This window comes from Coloeus monedula, assembly GCF_965178545.1.
Source record: "Coloeus monedula genome assembly, chromosome: 14".
Lineage (NCBI taxonomy): Eukaryota > Metazoa > Chordata > Aves > Passeriformes > Corvidae > Coloeus > Coloeus monedula.
The window spans coordinates 15582646-15602760 of record NC_138794.1 but is presented as its reverse complement, the minus strand read 5'-3'; the positions used below and the strand labels follow the sequence as shown (position 1 = coordinate 15602760).

Sequence of the window (20115 nt, the reverse complement as noted above, 5' to 3'; positions counted from 1 at the left end):
GATATATCTGGTGTTTAAAAGTCATGTGAATGAATTTAGTAGCTGAAAAGAGAAGGTGAATGTTACTGTATCTGCCACACAGAAATGTATCAGTACGTTTCTTGTTTTTTTTTCTTTTTCTCTCTTTTAAGGGCCAGAAGGCTTGGATAGAGAAGACCTTTTCTAAAAGAGAATGCATCTATGTAATTGCCAACAACAAAGACGTTACCAGGTAACATCTGGCATTTTTGTTTCAACAGAAAAGCTTAATACCAGAGAAACTGAACTTGATTTGCGTTTAGATGTGTGAAACCCAGTTTAGTCACTGCCCCTAAAGGGAGATGACAGGGGAACAAAAGCACAGGTCATGCTTGCACTCAAATCTGCACAGAGCCATGGGACAGGTCACACAGAGATGAGAAGGCTGAGAGCAGAGAGGCAGTGAGTTGTTAGTTCCTAGCTTTGCAAACTGTAATAAATTCCTACTGAATTCTGAATGCAAGGGTGCAATGAAGTGACGCCATCCTTCACAGTTGGTATGATACTACCAATAACAATAGCAGATAGGGGGATTTGATTTCTTAGTCCAAATATTAATATATAACTCCATGGGCTAGCTGCATATTGTGTGGATAACAGAGCAGTTAATGTCACGTACAACCTGTCACTTCTAAGTAAGAAACAGGTGGTCAGTGCTCCTGTTCTACGTTCTTCCTCCTTGCCTGTGCTTTTACCTAGAACAGCTTTCCAGTGCATAATACAAGTGAAGTGGTTTTTTTTATCTTTGTGTGTTAAGAAACACCTAAGGGCTGTTAATTCTGACATATATGCATATGTGAGAGGTGTGTCTATGATTCATGTACAGCAAGGTGTGGGCAGTTGAAAACCTAATTTCTGATTTATCTTTTTTTAATTGAAGTACTGTTATCAAAGTCACTTCAAATTTTAACTTACAGGTGCTGCTGTGGCCAGCTCATTAACCAACATATTCCACCTCCTCCAAGTATAACAGCTAATAAAAATGGAGAAGAAACAAAGCAAGTGGAAGCTCAGCCAGAGAAATGGTCTGTTAGTAAACACACCCAAGCATACCCAACTGATGCCTATGGAAACCTGGAATTCCAGGGAGGAGGACATTCAAATAAGGCCATGGTAAGGGCCATAGGGTACTCTAAGGTATTTGTTCATCTGGTGTGTTAGCTCAACAGACTCTTGAGTTATCTTAGCAGTAAAAGTAATAGGAATTCAAACTATTGCAAAAATTCTCTTTCTGTTTTTCCTCTCTTCTGAAGAAATCCAAACGTAGATTTGTTTGAAAGTGGTAGAACTCTCTCTTCAGAATGAAAGGCAAACAATAACCATTCTTTGCTCAGACAATTTACAGAGCAGGTTGAATGGTAACATTACACATTGCTCTTTGCAGTACATCCGTGTATCATATGACACTAAACCAGATTCTCTGCTGCATCTCATGGTGAAAGACTGGCAACTGGAACTGCCCAAACTCTTAATCTCTGTCCATGGAGGCCTCCAGAACTTTGAAATGCAACCTAAATTAAAGCAAGTGTTTGGAAAAGGTCTGATAAAGGCTGCCATGACCACAGGAGCTTGGATTTTCACTGGTGGTGTTAGTACAGGTAAGCAATTGCCATCACTTTTAGTTTACTTAAGAATTCAGTGATGTTCATTCACTAATCTTTCCCACAGGCAGAGGACTTAAGTCTACATGAATGAGTCATTACCCACTAGACCAAAAAAGGAGCACTGTAATCATTTGTGTTAATCTCCTACCCAGCCCAGACCATAAGATTTTCCTGGGTCAGTATTGATTTGCATTACTTGGTGTTTCCCCTGAAAACAAATTTCAGCCTTGGTTTCAGTAGCAAGGAATCTACCACTAGTTCTAAAACACTTTTTTTAGTGCTTGGTTATCCTTGTAATTAAGAAGTTTCCAACTCCAAATTTGCCAAGCTTTAGCTTCTTGTGGGGTTTTTTTGTACAAAGATCTTTCTATTACTGGAAGTGTATTTCCTGATGTCATGGTTTGTGTCCACTGAACAACATACGTCGAGATGGACAAGGGTACAGATTACACTGTGGCAAGTTAGTAACTGGGTAAGTCTTTCACAGACTTCACTGAATTCAGCACAATGTCGTGAGAAGGTAATAGGATTTACACACAACCATTACAAAATAAAACCATGGTTTTGTCTGCATTGCATGTTCTACTGTAGAGATACCAGTTTAGTAGTGAAAGCAGACCAGTATCTCTGTGAGAAGCAAGAAGAAAATTCTGTTGTTTAGTGATCAATCTAAAGCGCCAAAAATGAATTAAATTAATTGTAACTATAGGTGTCATTCGTCATGTGGGAGATGCCCTGAAAGATCATTCTTCCAAATCCAGAGGACGAATATGTGCCATAGGAATTGCACCGTGGGGCATTGTAGAAAACAAGGAAGATCTAATAGGAAAAGATGTAAGTGTTTAAGGAAACAGCTGTGTAACAAAATACACTGTTAATATTTCTGAAGTATTACTTTTTTCCCATCTCTAAAGCATGCCTAGAAGGTGACATTTAACAATTTCTTGAAAAAAGCTGTTGTTTGAGTATATTTCTCAGATTGTCTTTTATGACCTCAAAGTAAATATGGAGCTAATGAGGTTTCCATTGCTTTCATTAGTAAAGACCTCTCTGTGGTGACAGTTTTGTGTAGTAACTTCAGTGTGGCACATTGAGACTTCTTTAAATCACGTAAGGGCCTTTATGTGTGCAAGGCTGGCATTTATTATAGGTGGGTACTCTGGAGTGGCATATGAATTACTAGGAACTCGAAATGAGAATGTATTTTCTAATGCACTAAGAGGATTATGTAACAACACAGTGTATGAACAAGGAGAGCACATTAATGAGCTTAGGGGAACATGCAGGGGAGTGCACAGTGTGACTGTCATCCTCCAAAGAAAACAGTGCTGTCAGGAGTTCAGATTCGGAATGTAAAAGCAAGCTCTGTTTCTAGTTCTCTGGTTTTGGTTATAAAGGTTTGGTTGGGTTGCTTCCTCAGAAGACTCTGAGTGTGCCTCTGTTGGGTGGTGTGGGGCATTTTCCCATTTGATTCTTAGTTCTAATCCAGATGCATCTCTCCTCTTGACACACAGGTCACACGAGTTTACCAAACAATGTCAAACCCTCTAAGTAAGCTCTCCGTGCTCAACAGTTCCCACACCCACTTCATCCTGGCGGACAACGGCACATTAGGTAAATATGGAGCTGAAGTAAAGTTACGGCGTCAGTTGGAAAAACACATTTCCCTCCAGAAAATTAACACACGTAAGTACGAGTGGGGCAAATTGTAAACATAACATCTTCAAGGAATGGAGGGAAGGAGGGCTTGAAATACTTAAAAATATGGAAATTAAAGGCTTCTTCCAGCTCTTTCCAGTGGAAATGTGATCAGGACTGTGTGACTGAACTAGAACATGAGCTGTCTGATAAGTGGTGAAAGAGCCCACATCGAACAGGGCAGAAAAAGCATGGAGTAAGAATTGCATAAAGGGATGAAGAAAAGTTAACAAATAGTAGTGAGGAGAAGCTTCAAAGCAGTGAGAATCTAAGGGAAACGCAAAGAATTTGTGCACTTCTAGGCTAGAATTCATAAGCATCAGTAAATACACAGAATGAGGGGATTTTTTACAGTTCCTGTTTACAGGAATCCTATGCAGCCCAGTGATTTCTGATTCTGAATGTTCACATGAGCATTTTATTTTCTCTTTTGTATATGGATTTGTTTCATTTGAAATATCACACTCAAAATTCTTTGATCTTCCTGACAAACTTTTCAGGCATTTTGATTTTTAATGACAATCAAGACAATTTCACCTTAATGCTTTCATATTTAGAGTTTTGCCCAGTTTTAAAAATGCTTATGGTTATTATGGCCTCACTAAAATAATTTTCTCGAACATTGTTACTTAGAAAAAAATTCTTTTAAAAGACGTATTTTCATTGACATGCAAAAAAAAATTTTTAGAAGGTGAAATAAAAAAATATAAATTATTTAAAAATATCTTCACAATCCTCATTAAAAATGGTCCCAAAAAATGTTAATATTCTTTGAATTCACACTTCAGTTAAGAGATACTGGAGAATTGACATCAGTTCAACCAGTTGCCTTTCTTACCTCTTACAGGTGCCTCTGTAAACTGTGTAGGCCTGTGAAAATAAGAGAAAACAAACATCCAGAATGGCAATTGCATTGAACTCCACAGAAGTTTCTAACAGGGTCTAAGTGCTCTTACGGGTAGAGCAGAAAAATCAAGAGTGCCAGGTAAAGCTAAAAGGCACAATTAGAGATCAGCCATGGGTTATCCAAATGTTCTGGGAAGTCTCTAAGTACTTCCCTCTGCCAATGGTGAGCCTAAGAAATAGCTCAGGAAAATGCTGCCTCTTGCCTTTGAGCACAGAGGCAGTGCCAGGTACTGCTGCCCACAGATGGAAACAGCTCACCTTAGCCTGCTTTTGTCATCTTTGTCTTCTGCAGAAGTGCTGGCAGAGCTGTGAGGTTGTAAAAGGGAGCATTGGCTTGGAAGATCAGGAATTCAGGGCCCAGAGACAAGATGTTCTCTGTCATTTCTTGTAATACCACTGGGGCTTGGGGATATTGACTCCAATTTAGGTAGTGTTTGATTTTGTCATGAGAAGGGCAAAGTTGGAAATACACAGAGAAACCTGTTGTGTGAAGGGCTGCAGCACACCTGCTAGTAACAACATATAGGGAGTTGTTTTGTTTCTTTTTAATCACTCCAAGCACAGGCACCTCTGCTGGAAATCTCAGGAGGAATCACTAAAGATTTCATGGACACACAGGCCAGCCCATGCTCTGTGACTCCTCCTTATCAGAGCCGGGGTGTACTGGCAGGAGGAAATCAGGAAGCTTCTACTGTTACTATGCATGGTGTTCCTGTTCTTCAGAGAGGAATCAAGGTTGAAAATATGAACGTGTTCTCAGCCAAACAAAAAAAGTGCATCTTTATAAAGTGCTGGTCATTTCACAGATTAAGAACTGAATTCAAATGCTTATGATAGTGGAATTAGTCAGCATTCAGGTAATGTTTTGTCCTTCATTTCCCCAAGTTTCTTGTGACCAAGGCTACTGAGACCATGTGACCTGTGGGCTTCCCTTTGTCATCCTATGCCTGGAGATCACAGTGAGGCAGGGACAGCAAAGGGATGCTCAGCTGTCGTCTCTTCCATCGGCCAACCATTTCAGCCTCATGATAAAAACACTAATTTCATTTTTTATCTTAGGAATAAGCGTAGGTATGTCACCTTATTGAAGACTTCCCATAGGTAACCCATGAAGAGTTAAAGCATCAAAGGCAGTAGCTGGGAGCCATCTGAGTAACAGTGAAGCTGATGAAGCAACAGGACAGCCATGTTAGCTGCTTTGTCTGTACCTGGTGTCTGTCAAGAGAAATTACAAGCATCCACCAACACTGAGTGGATGAGTTATCAGTATGGAGCTGATATAAAAGCAAGAGCAGAGAGACATCTTACTCTTTTCCTTTTGGGGCCATGAAACAGCTTATGGATGTTTTTCCTCACATTGGCCTTGAAATGGCCATCATTTTTCATAAGGGCTCTGGTTTGAAGTGATGCTCTGACACAGAAATCACATCCACTTATTTCAATTTCTTAAGCTATATTTGAATGACGCTTCTTTTTTTCCTTGTTTCTGTCCTTCTGTTTTTTGCAGGACTGGGGCAAGGTGTTCCTGTAGTTGGGCTCATAGTGGAAGGAGGTCCCAATGTGATCTCCATTGTCTTGGAGTGTCTGCGGGAAGAACCCCCTCTCCCAGTTGTGATCTGTGATGGCAGCGGGCGAGCATCTGACATTCTGTCATTTGCACACAAGTATTCAGAAGAAGGAGGGTAAGGTTTCAAGATCATCACCAAAGCTGTGTAGGAATATATGCTTTGCTTTCATACAGCTTCATTTAAAAAAACCCTCAAGGACGAAATGCTGCTAACAGAGGCATTCTGCTGTCAGTCAGCTTTTGTTGCCTGTTTGATATCAGCCCTGGAGTTAATGAATAGAAGTTGTTACCACTTTGAATGCATGGGATGGTCCTTCGAAATGGGCTTCCTCTCAGTCAGCACACTGTTGTACAAGCTCCATCAGGGTTTGCTGCGCTATACTTGGTGTGGGGTCGGGCATGGTAGAAGCAAGGACAAGTTCCCAGGAGTAACTCTTTTCCTCAGGCCAAGGCTGATGTTAATTAGTGCATGGATTTGCAAAATCTGTGCTGCCTGATTCTGCTGTGTTGTGTGAATGAACTTCATTGTCCCAGAGTGCCAGACCAGCTGAGGAAATGTTGGGCTTCCTTCATTGTTTTGCTTTTGCCTTACAGGCAAACACCTAGTATATTGTCCTAATTAGGGTATGGCATACCTGTCTTGTGCTGAAGATAAGAGCCTGTTTACCTGACTAAAGTTGAAGCTTAGCTTGGATTAAATACTAAGCAGACAAGTAGTGTTGCAAGCAGTGTGGATGTTATTTGCTGAATTAGGAGAGCAGCTCTTATGCTGGATTTTGTTGGTATTTAGGCATAGCACATGTTCAATTGCACCAACAGTATTTATGATTCAGCAACTTTCTTTTCCTTTCTGTCTAACAAGGTTCCTTAGTTTAGATCAAACTTTCCTTTTTTATTTTTAATCTTTCTTATTTATTCTTCCTATCAGCTCATAGGCAATTGAAAGAGCTTATCAGGATTAGTCTGTCTGAGATGTGCTCACTGCATGACTTTCCCTCCCAGTGCATATGATGCAGTGTCCAAAATTCTTCTCCAATAATTATGTTAAGATAAATGTGTTCATCTAGTAAGGCAGGTCTATAATGAGAATTTTTGTCAGTCCAATCATTTTCTCACAGTGAACTTTGAATTTTACTGCATCTCTCACAGACCTGCTAGTAATGTTTGCCATAATCTGAAAATGCATGTGTTTTATTAGGAAATGGAAGGGCTGTTTCATATTGCTTTGGGAGATCAAGCATTTCTGACCTTTCTAGGATGTTTTCAATCTAATTTCTTTAATTATCTTTTGGATTGTTCATTTGTTTCTCAGTTGGGTGTTATGAGGTTTCAGATGCACTAGCAAGTTTAGTCCTCTGTTTGAGACAATAACCAAGGTGATATATCAGAAATGTGAAGTATTTTTGGGTTTTTAGCTATATGCAAAGGGACTTGGAACATTTAGAAGCAAAGGTAGGGGTCCTGTAAGGCCTAGTGATAAAATCCTGAAGACTGAACTTGTTAACAGAACTGTATCTATGATATATGAGAGGAATACCTGTATATTATTGTTTCTTAAACAGCAGGCCTTCTGAATATCTATTCATTCTGGCAATGTCTTCTTTTATGTCTCATTTTTCATTCAGGATAATAAATGAATCTCTTAGGGACCAGCTTCTAGTTACCATCCAGAAAACCTTTAACTACAACAGGAATCAAGCTCATCAGCTGTTCGTCATTCTTATGGAGTGCATGAAAAAAAAAGAACTTGTAAGTTTCCTAAAAGTACTTCACAAAAGTAATTTCTATAACCAAACTTCACAGAGTACTTTCAAGTGCAGTTTTCACAGGGTTATGGTTTAAACTTTTTTTTTCCATGTAGCTCCATTAAATGTACACATTCATTCATAAGCATAGGCCAAGAAGGGATTCCATCTTCTGGAGAGCCTCAAAACCAAATTTCAGATTCTTCTCCTGTGTAAAATGATAGGAATCTTTTTCCACAGACTTCAGCAAGGCAGACGAAGACACTGAACCCAAGATCAGCTGCAGAAAGTAAAGATAATTGAAGAAAAGGTTCGTAGGAGCAAGCAGCATTCAGAGTGCGTCAGTTTTGGTTTTCTGACATAGTTACTCTTTAACAGCCTTTCCTTCCAGGAAAAGGGACTTTTCAGGCCTTTCAAAAGCAACTGAAACATTGTGTTCCTGAAGATCCCACCCTTTCTTGCTCCTGGTTTGCTGCAGGTCTGCTCTATGTGCTGTACCACTCGCTTAGGTTCCTGCCTGTCTCCCATATCCCAGCTGCAGAGAAAAGTGTGCTCAGGAAAAAAAAGTCTTTGATATTCACGTCTGTCATCTGGAAGCAGTGTATTGAAATTGTGTTCACTGTGCCTTTGCAGGCAAAATGAATCCTTGAGTGTTTGACTAATTGTTTCAGTGAATTTTATAAATATGAAGCCAACGTGAGTTCCATACATACAACTTCATTAGAAGTAAGGTTGGTAATAAACATGACTCTGATAAGCTGACTGAAAGAGAGTCAGCCTTCCTAGAAAAATTGGTTGAGAGAAGAGAGCCCACAGCTGCCTTAGTCAGACTGTCTTGAATTTAAAATGTGCATCAGAGCAGGCCTGGTTTACTCAGCAAAATTCAGACACTGGCTGTGCAGCCTAAGCAGATTTATGGTTATGGTTTTCTGTTGATAGTTTTGTCTGTTCTTGTTAATTAGTAATGTTTTTTCTATAGTTTTTCTAATGTCATGTAGCCTTGCATTTATGCAAAATATATTCTAACTGTTGAGAAAATTGCTATTCTCAGTAATTAATGTGAATGGTTACTTCTGGAAAATGAAACATTTGGGGTTTTTTGGTCTGCATTCGGTACTAACTTTGTTAACAATATTTGGTTATTATGCTTCTAAATTATTAATCTTCTAATATGTAGTTAAATGGCTAAGATTTACATTAATTACTATTTTAAAAATCATTGAATTGTAATGGACTGAATGAAGCAAATGGGACTATAAATAATTGCTTTTCTTTATTTGGTTCTGTTTTTTTGATTGTCATATGTAACACATCCTGCAACTAAAAAATGTTTGAGTGTTATCATCAATAAAAGGAGGCTATGATAATTATCTTGGGTAACTAGCAGTTCCATTTCCATTACTACTGGAAAGTAATAGAACCATCAGAAAACAATCAGTTTTGCATGGCAGTTTTTAAAATTCCGCTTTTTTTTTGCATCACCACTTTTTAAAATTCACAGGTTTGGTGAAGATTTTCATCAAGTTTGTCATGTTTACTAACGCAGGGATATTTTAGGATAACATAATTGAAAGAATTTCATTAAACACTTTAGCAAAAATAAAATTTCAAAGAAAAATTTAGTGGAACTGTACTTTTTGAAAAATCTTAAGTTGTAGGAAATAATAAGGGTGCACCATTCTGCTCTATTTTCTATCCACATGTTTAGTCTCTCTCCTTCCTGTGTTGTAATTTTGTGTGTTTGGTTTTGTGCTGCCCTTTAGATCACCGTGTTCCGCATGGGCTCCGAAGGGCAGCACGACATTGAGATGTCCATCCTAACTGCTCTCCTCAAAGGTGGGTTTTCCAAGCACTTAGGATGCACAAAAGGATACCAAGAAGACATTCCTATACTCTGAGGTTCACTCTTCATGTTTAAGTCTTTGATTTCTTCACTTGGATTCTGACAAGTACCTGAACGTGTTTGGTTCAAATTCAGATTAGTGTGAAGCATAAAATCTAGATTGAAAGTTTTGTGTGGCTTTCCTCCCCTGAAAGCCTGGGATGAGAGTGCTGCAAGAACTGTACTGCTGATATTTTAGCTCATTCTATTGCAGTTCTAGCATACATTAATAAAGTTAGGGAAAAAAAAGTGGGAAGATAAAAGGCTACCTGGATTTTTCCAGATCTCAGATTGTTCCGTTTGAACCTTAGAGCAATAGGATAGGCTCCATATTTATTTGAGGTTTGTTATGTTTGCTGAAACAACTGTTTCCTGTCTGAAGTTATACAGTAGTTGATACTTGTTCAGTATGGGATCACTGGAGTCCCCAAAGCTAAGGAATAAAGAGAAGAATTTTTACACTCTTATTCACAGTATCAGCCAGAAGAGCTGAGAGGGGTCTTTTAGGAGAGTTAAATGTCTGTCTTTAGCATCAGAATAAAAGTCTATGTGGAAGCTTTAAAAAAAAGGGGGAGATAATCTCATGAATCCCTTGGAAATTAGGATTATGGGTTAAATGGAAGATGCTATAAATTGATTTGATGAATCCACTGCCTTGTGGCAGAATTATTGATGGTAGTATGATGTAGAGCCAGGCTTGCTGTTTTCTAGTTATTGCAGAAGGTTATCCAGTCTTCTTTCATCATGTGTGAAATATGAAACATCTGTGTGTTTCTCTTTAGGTACCAATGCATCTGCTCCAGACCAACTCAGCCTGGCTTTGGCCTGGAATCGTGTAGACATTGCACGCAGCCAGATCTTTGTCTTTGGACACCACTGGCCAGTAAGACAAAGTTTTTTTTGTCCTTTTTGTTTGTCAGTACTTCAAATTAAGTCATGTAATATTTACACCTTGGATTTTGATGCTGCACTGGCAGCAGTGGTGAAACACTGCAATTCATCTGCGTAACTAAAATCCTCTATTTAAGCCACTTTCATGTCTCACTGTATTGATGTTTTTTGCTTTACAGTGTGAGCTATCTGATGCTGAGTTACTGTAAAGTGTCATGAGGAGAGCAGCCTGAAAGGGGCTGTAAGAATGAGGGAAAGAATTTCAGTGGGTTTTTTGCTTAGTCATCTTTCTTGAAACCATGCAATAAAATGACAAAGGAATACTGTTCATGTGCATGCTGTGCATAATGGATAGATTTATTTCATTTGGAAGCCTGTATAATAAATTTTTTAAAAATGTTGCTGCATATGCAGTTTTATTCCTTCGCTTCTAGTAATGTGATGATTTCAATATTCAAGGTTCATGAAAATGCTCTTACAGAGAGGATTTAATAATCCTAAAGATTATGAAGTATAACTACTACCAAATGTTTAATTGGATGGAGTGTCCCAATCTCCATATTACTGTGGTTAGATTCAGAGGTTCCACCAAGAGCTGAAGCATGTTACTGCTTTGGCCTGTTTCATACTTCTACTGTGCAGCAGTTTGTGGAAGCAGTACCAGCCAATTGGGATTCACTGTCATTCCAGGTTCATAGAGATTGCTTTCAGACTAGCCTGTGCTGCCACTTGGCAGTTGCAGTTTTGTGCAGGCTTTTGAATGGATTTGTGGTAGCTGGGCAGAGGAGAGTTTTTAAGACTATTAAAACCCCAGGAAAGAAGCCTTGTTAAATGCTTGGTCCCATAGCTGTCGGTGCAGAGCACGGGTAGTTGTAATTCCGTTTTCTTGTCTGTGGAGTTTATGTAACCTAAGCATCATCTGGAGCAAGTTAAGCCTCCAAATCATCGACAAGTAGTGTGGTGGATGTGTGCCTCTGCCCTGGGAAGATAGGTTGGAAAGGGGAAGGACTTTTGGTGAAGACTAAAAGTGTCTCCAGAGGTATAAACAGAAATACTGTCTGCAGAACAGAAATGAACGAGTGAGTGGCTCTCCATCCTCTCCTCTCTGCTCTGCAGTATGGATGCTATTTGGCATCATGCAGCATTCTTGTTAAACTCTTTCTGTCCAGCTCTTGTTGCTATTTATTTTGACAACTACTGCTTTCAGAGAGAACAAAGGAACTGAAGTGTCCCAATCCTCTCACACTGATTTTATTTTTTGAGAGAAATCCTCCCCAGTCAATCTCCTTCAATGCTTTGACTTTCAGTGTTACTAAGTTAGACATAACAGCTTTTAAAAAAGGGTCAAGTTGTGACTATGCAAAAAGGCCATTAAACTTAGATAAATTATCATTTTTAATTGACTCAATGTGAGAAGTGGTGAGCTTGGTAGGAGTGTACGCAATTAAATAGTTACTGTATGATCAATTAGATTTCTAATACTTTAATGCATTATAAATACAGCCTTTAGGAAGCCTTACAGCTCCTGATGGTACAGCTCCTGAGAAGGAGAAGAAATCTCCAGTACCTCAGACTAAAGCAGGCAGAGGAAAAGGAAAAGGGAAGAAAAAGGGAGGAAAAGCAAAAGAAGAACCAGAAGAAGAAATAGACCCAAGAAAACTTGAACTCCTGAACTGGGTGAGATGAAAGTATTTGTATTAAAACTGTTGAAGATTTTTTTTCATTCCGAGATACAAAGAGAGAAGGAAAATACACACTTTCATTCTGTAGAACACTCATTTGCACATTTCCACAAGATCAGCAGTAGATTCTGCAGAAATACTGTTCAGTGTTTGAGCCAAGAATCCCTCTCCCATCCCACATGCACCACATGCAGCCATACCTCAACAGTACAAGTTAGTACTGAGGTGCAGCATCTTCTTCCCTGCAGTTGTCACAAGGAAATAAGAACACCAGTGAACATCATCCTTCTGTGTATATGTTAGTTTAACTTGTTCCTATCACTTGTTCCTATTTACTTTTGAGCAAGTAAATCCCTTTTTTAACATAATGTGTCAAGCATGGTATGCCTGGTTTAGTTAAAAATACTGAACAAAATGGTTGAAAGCCACATGTTGAAAGACTGAAAGCTGCAGTTATATTGCTGAAGGTTTGGAAAACTCTGCTATCTCTATTCACTTGCATATGGGTAAAATGTTACTTTCTAAATTCCTTTTTGCCTACAGACTAATCAACATATTTGGGAACTCAGTCCATATTCTAAGTAGTGAAAATGGATGTGGTTGTTACCCAACCAACTCGTTTGTACTCATGTGGTCTAACATTCTTCATTCTGCTATTCAGGTGAATTCCCTGGAGCAGGCTATGCTGGATGCACTGGTCCTGGATCGAGTGGACTTTGTGAAACTGCTTATTGAGAACGGAGTAAACATGCAGCACTTCCTGACTATTCCTCGCCTGGAGGAACTTTATAATACTGTGAGTGAGCAGGAATACTAAAATGCCCTGTGGTATCTTTGCCACTGTATTGTATGTGCCTTGAATCACCACAGAAAGGTTTATTAAAAGGGTATTACACAGCCGTTGCTAGAAAGGTATTCCTCACTGTAACACAGTTCCTTCTTTTCACCCCTCTGTGGTGTGATGGCACATGGTTGTTGTCTAAAGTTCTGCTTAAGGTGCCAGATCACTAATTTATGTTCATGTTTGCAAAAATCTGAAGAATTGAAGCTCTAATGGATCATGAATTATTTTTGTTTCAGAGGCTGGGTCCGCCAAATACGCTGCATTTGCTAGTCAGAGATGTGAAAAAGGTAAGCAGTGTTACATTTCTGTGATTGCATTAGCCATGTAAATCAACAGTAAAAGCAAGCATAGCATGGCGGGAGCAGGCATTTGAAAGTAGATGGCAGCTGTTAAGAAAAGCAAAGTTAAATGTCTTCCTGTGGCAAACAGTGACATCAGTCTAAATCAAGTATGGCAGTGCTAGTAATTTAAAAACTAAGGCGTTAACTAAATTAAGCTCCTATAGTGTAATATGGCATTTGAGATTTAGGTTGATGCTTCTTCTCTACAAGAAGCTCCCAATGCAGCATTACAGGGGAGGAGTGAAAGGGAAGGCCTGCTAGTTTAACTGGAAGCTTCACCCATGAATGCAGAATTTGTTCCCTTTTGTTTGTTTCCTTGTGTGTTTTCTAGTTACTTTTCTCCCACCAGTCTGACTTCTACCTGAGAGAAAATCTCTGCTGTCCTAAGTTTGTTACTCATTTGTTTCCATTACATGAAAATTTGTTCTTTATATGTGAATAGGGAGGGTCATTGTGAGATTTGTCGTATTCTCTTTCTTTGAGGTTGTGAAGGTTTTATTCAGTAAAATTCAGCTACATGAAGTCGCCTGTATTTGTCTTTGCAAGGAAAACTCCCAATTATTCCTGGGAGGTTCAGATGTGAGAATTATGCAGTACTGTGTTAATGTATAATTCATATTCATCTGCTTCATTGTTTAACACTTTTCTCATTCCGTGTTGTCACTTTGAGTGTTACTAATGTTCCTCTGCATTCTGCTGTCTGTCTGTCTCTCCTCTTTTTCATTGTATTTTCATGCTCCCTCCCTCAGCGGCAGTCCCGGGGACTCAGTTGGGTTAACTTGGAGGTGATGTGCTTCCTTAGGATGTAATTGTTTCATCATAGCAGCTGCTCAGTGGTGCTGTAGAATCAGTCATTGCTGTAGGATGTAGCTTGTACAATGAAGCACTGTTTTTTTTCCAGTGGCGTCAGTACAATTATCCAGCTTTAGCTGTAACTGCCAAAATTAGAATCTGCCTTTTGCTTTGATTCTGGGCTGCACATTAATCATGGTCTGCATTGTAGTCTCAACTGTAGATAATATGATGAAACGTTAGTTTCCATTAAAAAGTATGTGAAGTATAAATGTCAGGATATTCACCATGAAATTGTCATGCTTTTATGCAGGATTAATGATAATTGGTACAAAGTTTCTTAATTTTGTCAATATAACCCTTGTAAACAAAATAAACTTACATGGACAGTGATATATGAGTAAATCAAATGAAAATTTGTTCACAATTGTGAGTTCTGCTAACAATAAAACCAAAAAGCTGTGACACCAAAAATTTTCATTATGTGAATCAGTTACCAGTGATTTCGTACAAATGTTCAACGACTGAACCCAGTGGCTGTAAGTAATACCCATATGCCAGTTTAATTATGACGTATGTCTAGCCGAGCAATTTAACCTATGTCATGTTTTCTTATCCTAAATCCTTATTAAGTTGGGGGGGGGTTTTTTTTGTAGGGAAATCTTCCACCAGATTATCATATCAGCCTAATAGATATTGGTCTTGTCCTGGAATATCTCATGGGTGGAGCCTATCGCTGCAACTATACTCGGAAAAGTTTTCGGACTCTTTATAATAATTTATTTGGACCGAAGAGGGTAAGAATGAGTTCATTCTGGATATGGCCATTGTGCTGATGGTAAAAAATAAGTAATACTCTCTTCCTTTGTTTTTGTGAAACACTGCATATGAAATTCTAAAGAAATTCTGCAAGGTAGAAGTTGAAACTCCAAGAGTGAAGTTATATAAGAAAGTTTTAAGACATCTGTGTTAAAGGATGTGAGGAGACGGGAGGTGGTGAATACACTGATCTGGAGGTGAATTTCCTCCTATTGCAGTAGTTTATAATCCAAGTCTTTCTAACTGTGGTGTGTTTAGAAGCACTATTTTTCTTCTGAGCTTTTGTGACCGTGTGGTGATTCTAATTCTCAAAGCACTATTTATCAAATGATTAATTTAACTCTTCAGTCTGAATAAAAATCTTTCCTTTGAGTGCAGGATAGGTATTTCCTAACCCATTGCATTCCTGCAAATCCAGTTAAAATGAAGAGTAACTAATTGCAGGATTACTGGTACAATTATTTATAACAGTAAGTTTCATAATAAATGCTGTACATTTGTAAATGAAAATGGGTTTGCTTGGTATTGTTTGGTGTTTCAAATTTTCCTCCCATCTAATTGATTTTCTTTTCTATTTTTTAATATTCAGCCAAAAGCTCTTAAACTACTGGGGATGGAGGTAAGTTTTATTTATTAAAAATACTGGTTTTATCAAAACATTTCTTCGTTTGGAAGATTCCTCATTCCAAGGTGAAGACTCCCTTTAGTATCTTGCTGTCCTTAAGGGTGCTGTGTGCCTGTTGTTGGTCTTAGCTTTTTCATTATTGCTGTGATTTACAGAAAATTTCAACTAGACAGAATATTCCATTTTGCAAACATTGTATGAAATACTTCTGACCGTTTTCTTAGGATAGCATCTTTAGAACTGCCTAAAGCTCTGCTTAATAGTCTTCAGGCAATTTTTAGCACTGTTATGTAATAACACGCTTCATGTTGGAACGTATCGTAGGTTTAATTGTTCATGTGTATACATTAATGCCATTGAAAAGAGAATGTAAGCCAGCAGTGCTACTTGTGGCGAAATCTCCTTTAACCATGAAATAACAATTTCTGTGCTTAACAATGTTTTAGCATAGAGTAAACATTTAACTGAAGTGAAAACTAAGGTGGTCAGATGCTGTCCTCCACTATAAAACATCCTTGCTACTGTGATGGCACCATGCTTTGTAAACAGTGAGGCTGATCCAGAATTTTGGGTCCAGCCCCTACATCAATTGTTTGTGTCTGCAGAAATTTGTAATTGAGCAGAAACAAATCTGGGATGATGCCTAAAAACTCACTCTGTTTTGGAGGTAGTTGCTTTTGTTTCTGAAAAAATAAAATCACTATAGACCAGGAAAGCACTGACACCAAGAGGCAGGTGCATTTCTCTAGGAAGTGGGATTTTATTAATGTTGTGATAGTGCTCAAACACAGTAGGTGTTCATGCTGCTTGTGTTATAATTGATGTGAACCATACCCACACATAAATGCCCTTATTTCCCCAGGCAGATAAACAGCTTTTTTCTCAACAGATAAAATCTGTAGAGAACCTCAGAAAGGGGTTGTGTTTAATATCTCTGATTAGCTTCCTTTTTTCTACTGGCTCAAGGCCAAAAGCTCAGCCCCTCAGAGGTGCGACCCTTTTAGATCAGCATTGATCACAGTGCTTCTCCAAAAGCACATTTTGATTTTCCTATTTCTTTCAGTGAGAAATGTTTTATGTGGCACAGACTGAAGTGTTCTTTCCACTTGACAGCGGGTAGAGCCCTTCTTCCAAGAGAAAGAAAAAGTTAAAAGAACATTTACATGTCTTTGCTGAAGTGGTCAGTAAACTGCTGTGACTCCATGTGGTTGGGTTGGGTTTTTTTCATTTCCAGTGTTAGCAGCTCCAAAACAGAAGTTTAGACTCCTCAGCACTTTCTATCTTACACAGGGGTTTGTTTTTATTTGATTTTCCTAGTGTGTAGAGGACCTAATTTTTGGTCCTCCATCTGAGATTTTATGTCCTGTGCTTCAGAGATGGTCAGTACTTAGTGCAATTAATGACCCCTGAATTTTTCATAGAAGACAGAGGTCACCACTTGCAGTTCTTAAAACTGCTGAAGAAGGAGATGTTCAATTGCTGAGCTGAAGAGTCATCTTTGGAAACTTGGGGTGGGAGGCTGAACTCTGAATTTGGATTTAAGTTCACATTTTGTTGAAAAATAGTGCATTATGCTGAGCTTGCTTGAACAAGAACTGATTTTGTCAAATAGCAATTTCTTTTACCTGCAATCTGCTTCTGAGACTCGAATCAAGATCTACAAAGATGATGAGTTCTCTCTACACTTACATATGCAATGTTCTTCCTACATTTTTTAAGCCCTAATTTTCCCAATCATGGCTTTTCTCCCTTCAGGATCCTGCTTCATTGTTACTACTTCCCTTCAGTTACTTCCATCTTGGTTCCTGTAGTAATGGTCTATCCTCCCTATCCCTTTAAGAAATGGGATACTTAGTACCTTCTGTGTGCACTGCATACATAAGAGGAGATTGCTTATTCCAAGGTGAAGACTTCTCTTTAGTATCTTGCTGTTCTTAAGGGTGCTGTGTGCCTGTCCTTGCCTTTTGCATGTTGCCATGACCTGCATGTCAGTCTGAAAAGTACCTGTAAGATGTGCAGCACTGCTTTGCAGGAATAGACAGAGACATATGGAATCAGAAATTACAGTGGAGCCTATCCATAGGGAATTCAGCTTTGTTAAAGCCCCACTGACACTGCAGAGGAGTTAATTAAGTATTAATTTGTTGCAGACCAGCCTGTGCAATTCCACATGCAGTAGAGATCTGTTTACAATGCAGTGTGAAGGGGTACCAAGGGGTTCTACTGCACTTTTCCAGGATGGGTTACTTGTAATTATGTGTACAAGAAACAGCACCCTGAATAAAATATGAGTCTGTGTGTGCTTGCCCAGTGCATGCTCTGTCCTATTGCATTCATTGTAGCAAACACCAAAACCAAATTAGAACTTGGAATATTAATGTGTCCTCTCAGTACTTGTTCCGTGCATGGTGCTGTTGTCAGGTGAGCTATTAGAAACTGATGGGAATAATTTTTCTTCTTTTCTTCCCAGGATGATGAGCCTCCCACCAAAGGGAAGAAGAAAAAGAAAAAAAAGGAGGAAGAGATTGATATTGATGTGGATGACCCAGAAGTCAGCCGCTTTCAGTACCCCTTTCATGAGCTGATGGTGTGGGCTGTGCTTATGAAACGGCAGAAGATGGCCCTCTTCCTTTGGCAGCGAGGGGAGGAATCCATGGCCAAGGCACTTGTGGCTTGTAAACTCTACAAGTCTATGGCCCATGAGTCTTCTGAGAGTGAGCTGGTGGATGACATCTCTCAGGATCTGGACAACAACTCAAAGTTAGTAGACACAGAGCAGATTTTATGTCTATTTGATACAAGCTTGCTGAGATGCGTTACTTTTAGTTAAGTACAGTTCATTTCTAGAATGTAGTTTCACAGAGTGCCATTTGGAGCCAACTTACCAACTACAGACAAGGCAAAATATGGTCTTGGGATCTCAAGGAAGGCAGTGCTAGCAAGGAGAAGACTTGCATTTTTTCAGACAGAATGCATTCTTTCTTCAGCTTCTCTCTGTAAAACTAGCTAGTTTTATTTCACAAAGTTATTTTCAGAATTTAGTAATTTAACTCACATAAATTAAGGAGTATCTGATGATAGATCTAAACTGCCTTTAAGATGTTACTGGTCTAAGTGAATTCCCTCTGTTCACTAACAGTTTGTTTGGAACTTTTGTAGACTGTCCCAGATCAAGCTTGAGATCAGTTCTTCTTGTCACTATACATGTGTGTGGATAAACATGATGCCCAGTGAACAGAGATAAAACCCCAAAACAAACAGATTTCTAAGTCAAACTTCACTGATCTTATCTTGTATCTTCCAGAGATTTTGGCCAGCTGGCTGTTGAACTCTTGGATCAGTCCTATAAACATGATGAGCAGATTGCCATGAAACTGCTGACCTATGAACTGAAAAACTGGAGTAATTCTACCTGCCTGAAGTTGGCTGTGGCAGCTAAACACAGGGACTTCATTGCTCACACCTGCAGCCAGATGCTCCTAACAGACATGTGGATGGGGCGACTGCGCATGCGGAAAAACCCCGGCCTGAAGGTATTTCTGTTCTGCATCATTTCCAAGGAGAGTTTGTTGCATGGAGCACTTTGTTATACACAGTGTTTGCATAGAAAAAATGGCTTACTTAGAGATGTTTTAAGAACATACCTGTTTTAAAGCTAATTTCTTTTGTTTCCAAACTCAGGATATCTGAGAAACATTACACCATGACAAAGGAAAATATAACTCCATGAAAGACTTAACATGACTGGAAACTGAGAGAGAAGTTGCAGCTTTCAATAAAGCATGAGATTTGTTAAATGAGAACATACTCCTTCTATTAAAAGTTAGTGGGATACAAGCAAAAATATCATTAGGGGTCCGTGCAATGGGAATAGAGATAAAATGAACCAGATGTGGACACATGCATCTTATATTGCTTAGTATCGTACCAGAAGACACTGTTGAGACTCAGTGTTGAAAAGAGTGAAATCTGTGCAATTGCATTGTGTAAAACCACGTGATTTTTATTTCCTGCTTCTGTGATTTGATGATGCAGTCTCCCTTACTGATTTTAATATTTCCTAATTGTTTGATTTACAAAAAGACAAGTAATGTGAGGGGGCTCTCACAGAAGAGAAACACTAGTGAGTCAATGCTAACAAAGCAGAGCAGTGTTTGCTTGTGTGTGTTTTTATGTGAATATAATCCTTTCTTTGTTGAGTTAAGCAGTTGCTGTCACCCATATGGAGGCCCATCCTGCTCACCTCCTTATTTCCTTAAATCCCCCGTACTGACAGTGCTGTATCTGTCTTCCCAGGTCAGATTCCCAAGTTTGCTGACATACACATTGTACTGTCTCTGCCATTCTCAGTTTATTTCCACTTTTCCATATCTCCCTCTTAAACCTGTTTAAAATCTTCAGGCAATTGTCTTGCCTTTCACATTGCATCATGGTACTTTCTAAATCTGTTTATTTAATTTTCCTTTCTTTTCTCCAATGAATTAATCAACCTTCTGATGTTTGTTCTAGTTTCATTACCTGCCTTCTTTTCTCTGCTCCTTTTCTATGCTTTGGCTTGTGTTTCTATATCTAAGCAATCTCATATAGTAAGAGAATTCTCCCAGTGCAATCTGCAAAGATTCTTTTACCTTTCATAGTTTTTTTAACTATTAAAACTAAGTATAGTAGGTGACTGAAGTAACTGTAAACTCCAGTAACAAA

The 20115-nt window shown here is 38.8% G+C and overlaps 1 protein-coding gene across 1 annotated transcript in view; it reads left to right on the top strand.

The window, feature by feature from the left end:
* The window catches only part of TRPM1 (transient receptor potential cation channel subfamily M member 1), a gene marked incomplete at both ends in the record, with an annotated part of 58545 nt that overhangs the window by 22552 nt on the left and 15878 nt on the right, over positions 1-20115 (top strand). Inside the window, 16 exons of the mRNA XM_082290640.1 lie at positions 132-211; positions 936-1131; positions 1403-1616; positions 2332-2456; positions 3137-3308; positions 5734-5908; positions 7419-7542; positions 9302-9374; positions 10203-10303; positions 11815-11988; positions 12655-12789; positions 13074-13124; positions 14627-14767; positions 15379-15408; positions 17885-18174; positions 18719-18947. Coding sequence (XP_082146766.1) covers positions 132-211; positions 936-1131; positions 1403-1616; positions 2332-2456; positions 3137-3308; positions 5734-5908; positions 7419-7542; positions 9302-9374; positions 10203-10303; positions 11815-11988; positions 12655-12789; positions 13074-13124; positions 14627-14767; positions 15379-15408; positions 17885-18174; positions 18719-18947 — 2310 coding nt within the window. The remainder of the gene's footprint in view (positions 1-131; positions 212-935; positions 1132-1402; positions 1617-2331; positions 2457-3136; positions 3309-5733; positions 5909-7418; positions 7543-9301; positions 9375-10202; positions 10304-11814; positions 11989-12654; positions 12790-13073; positions 13125-14626; positions 14768-15378; positions 15409-17884; positions 18175-18718; positions 18948-20115) is intronic.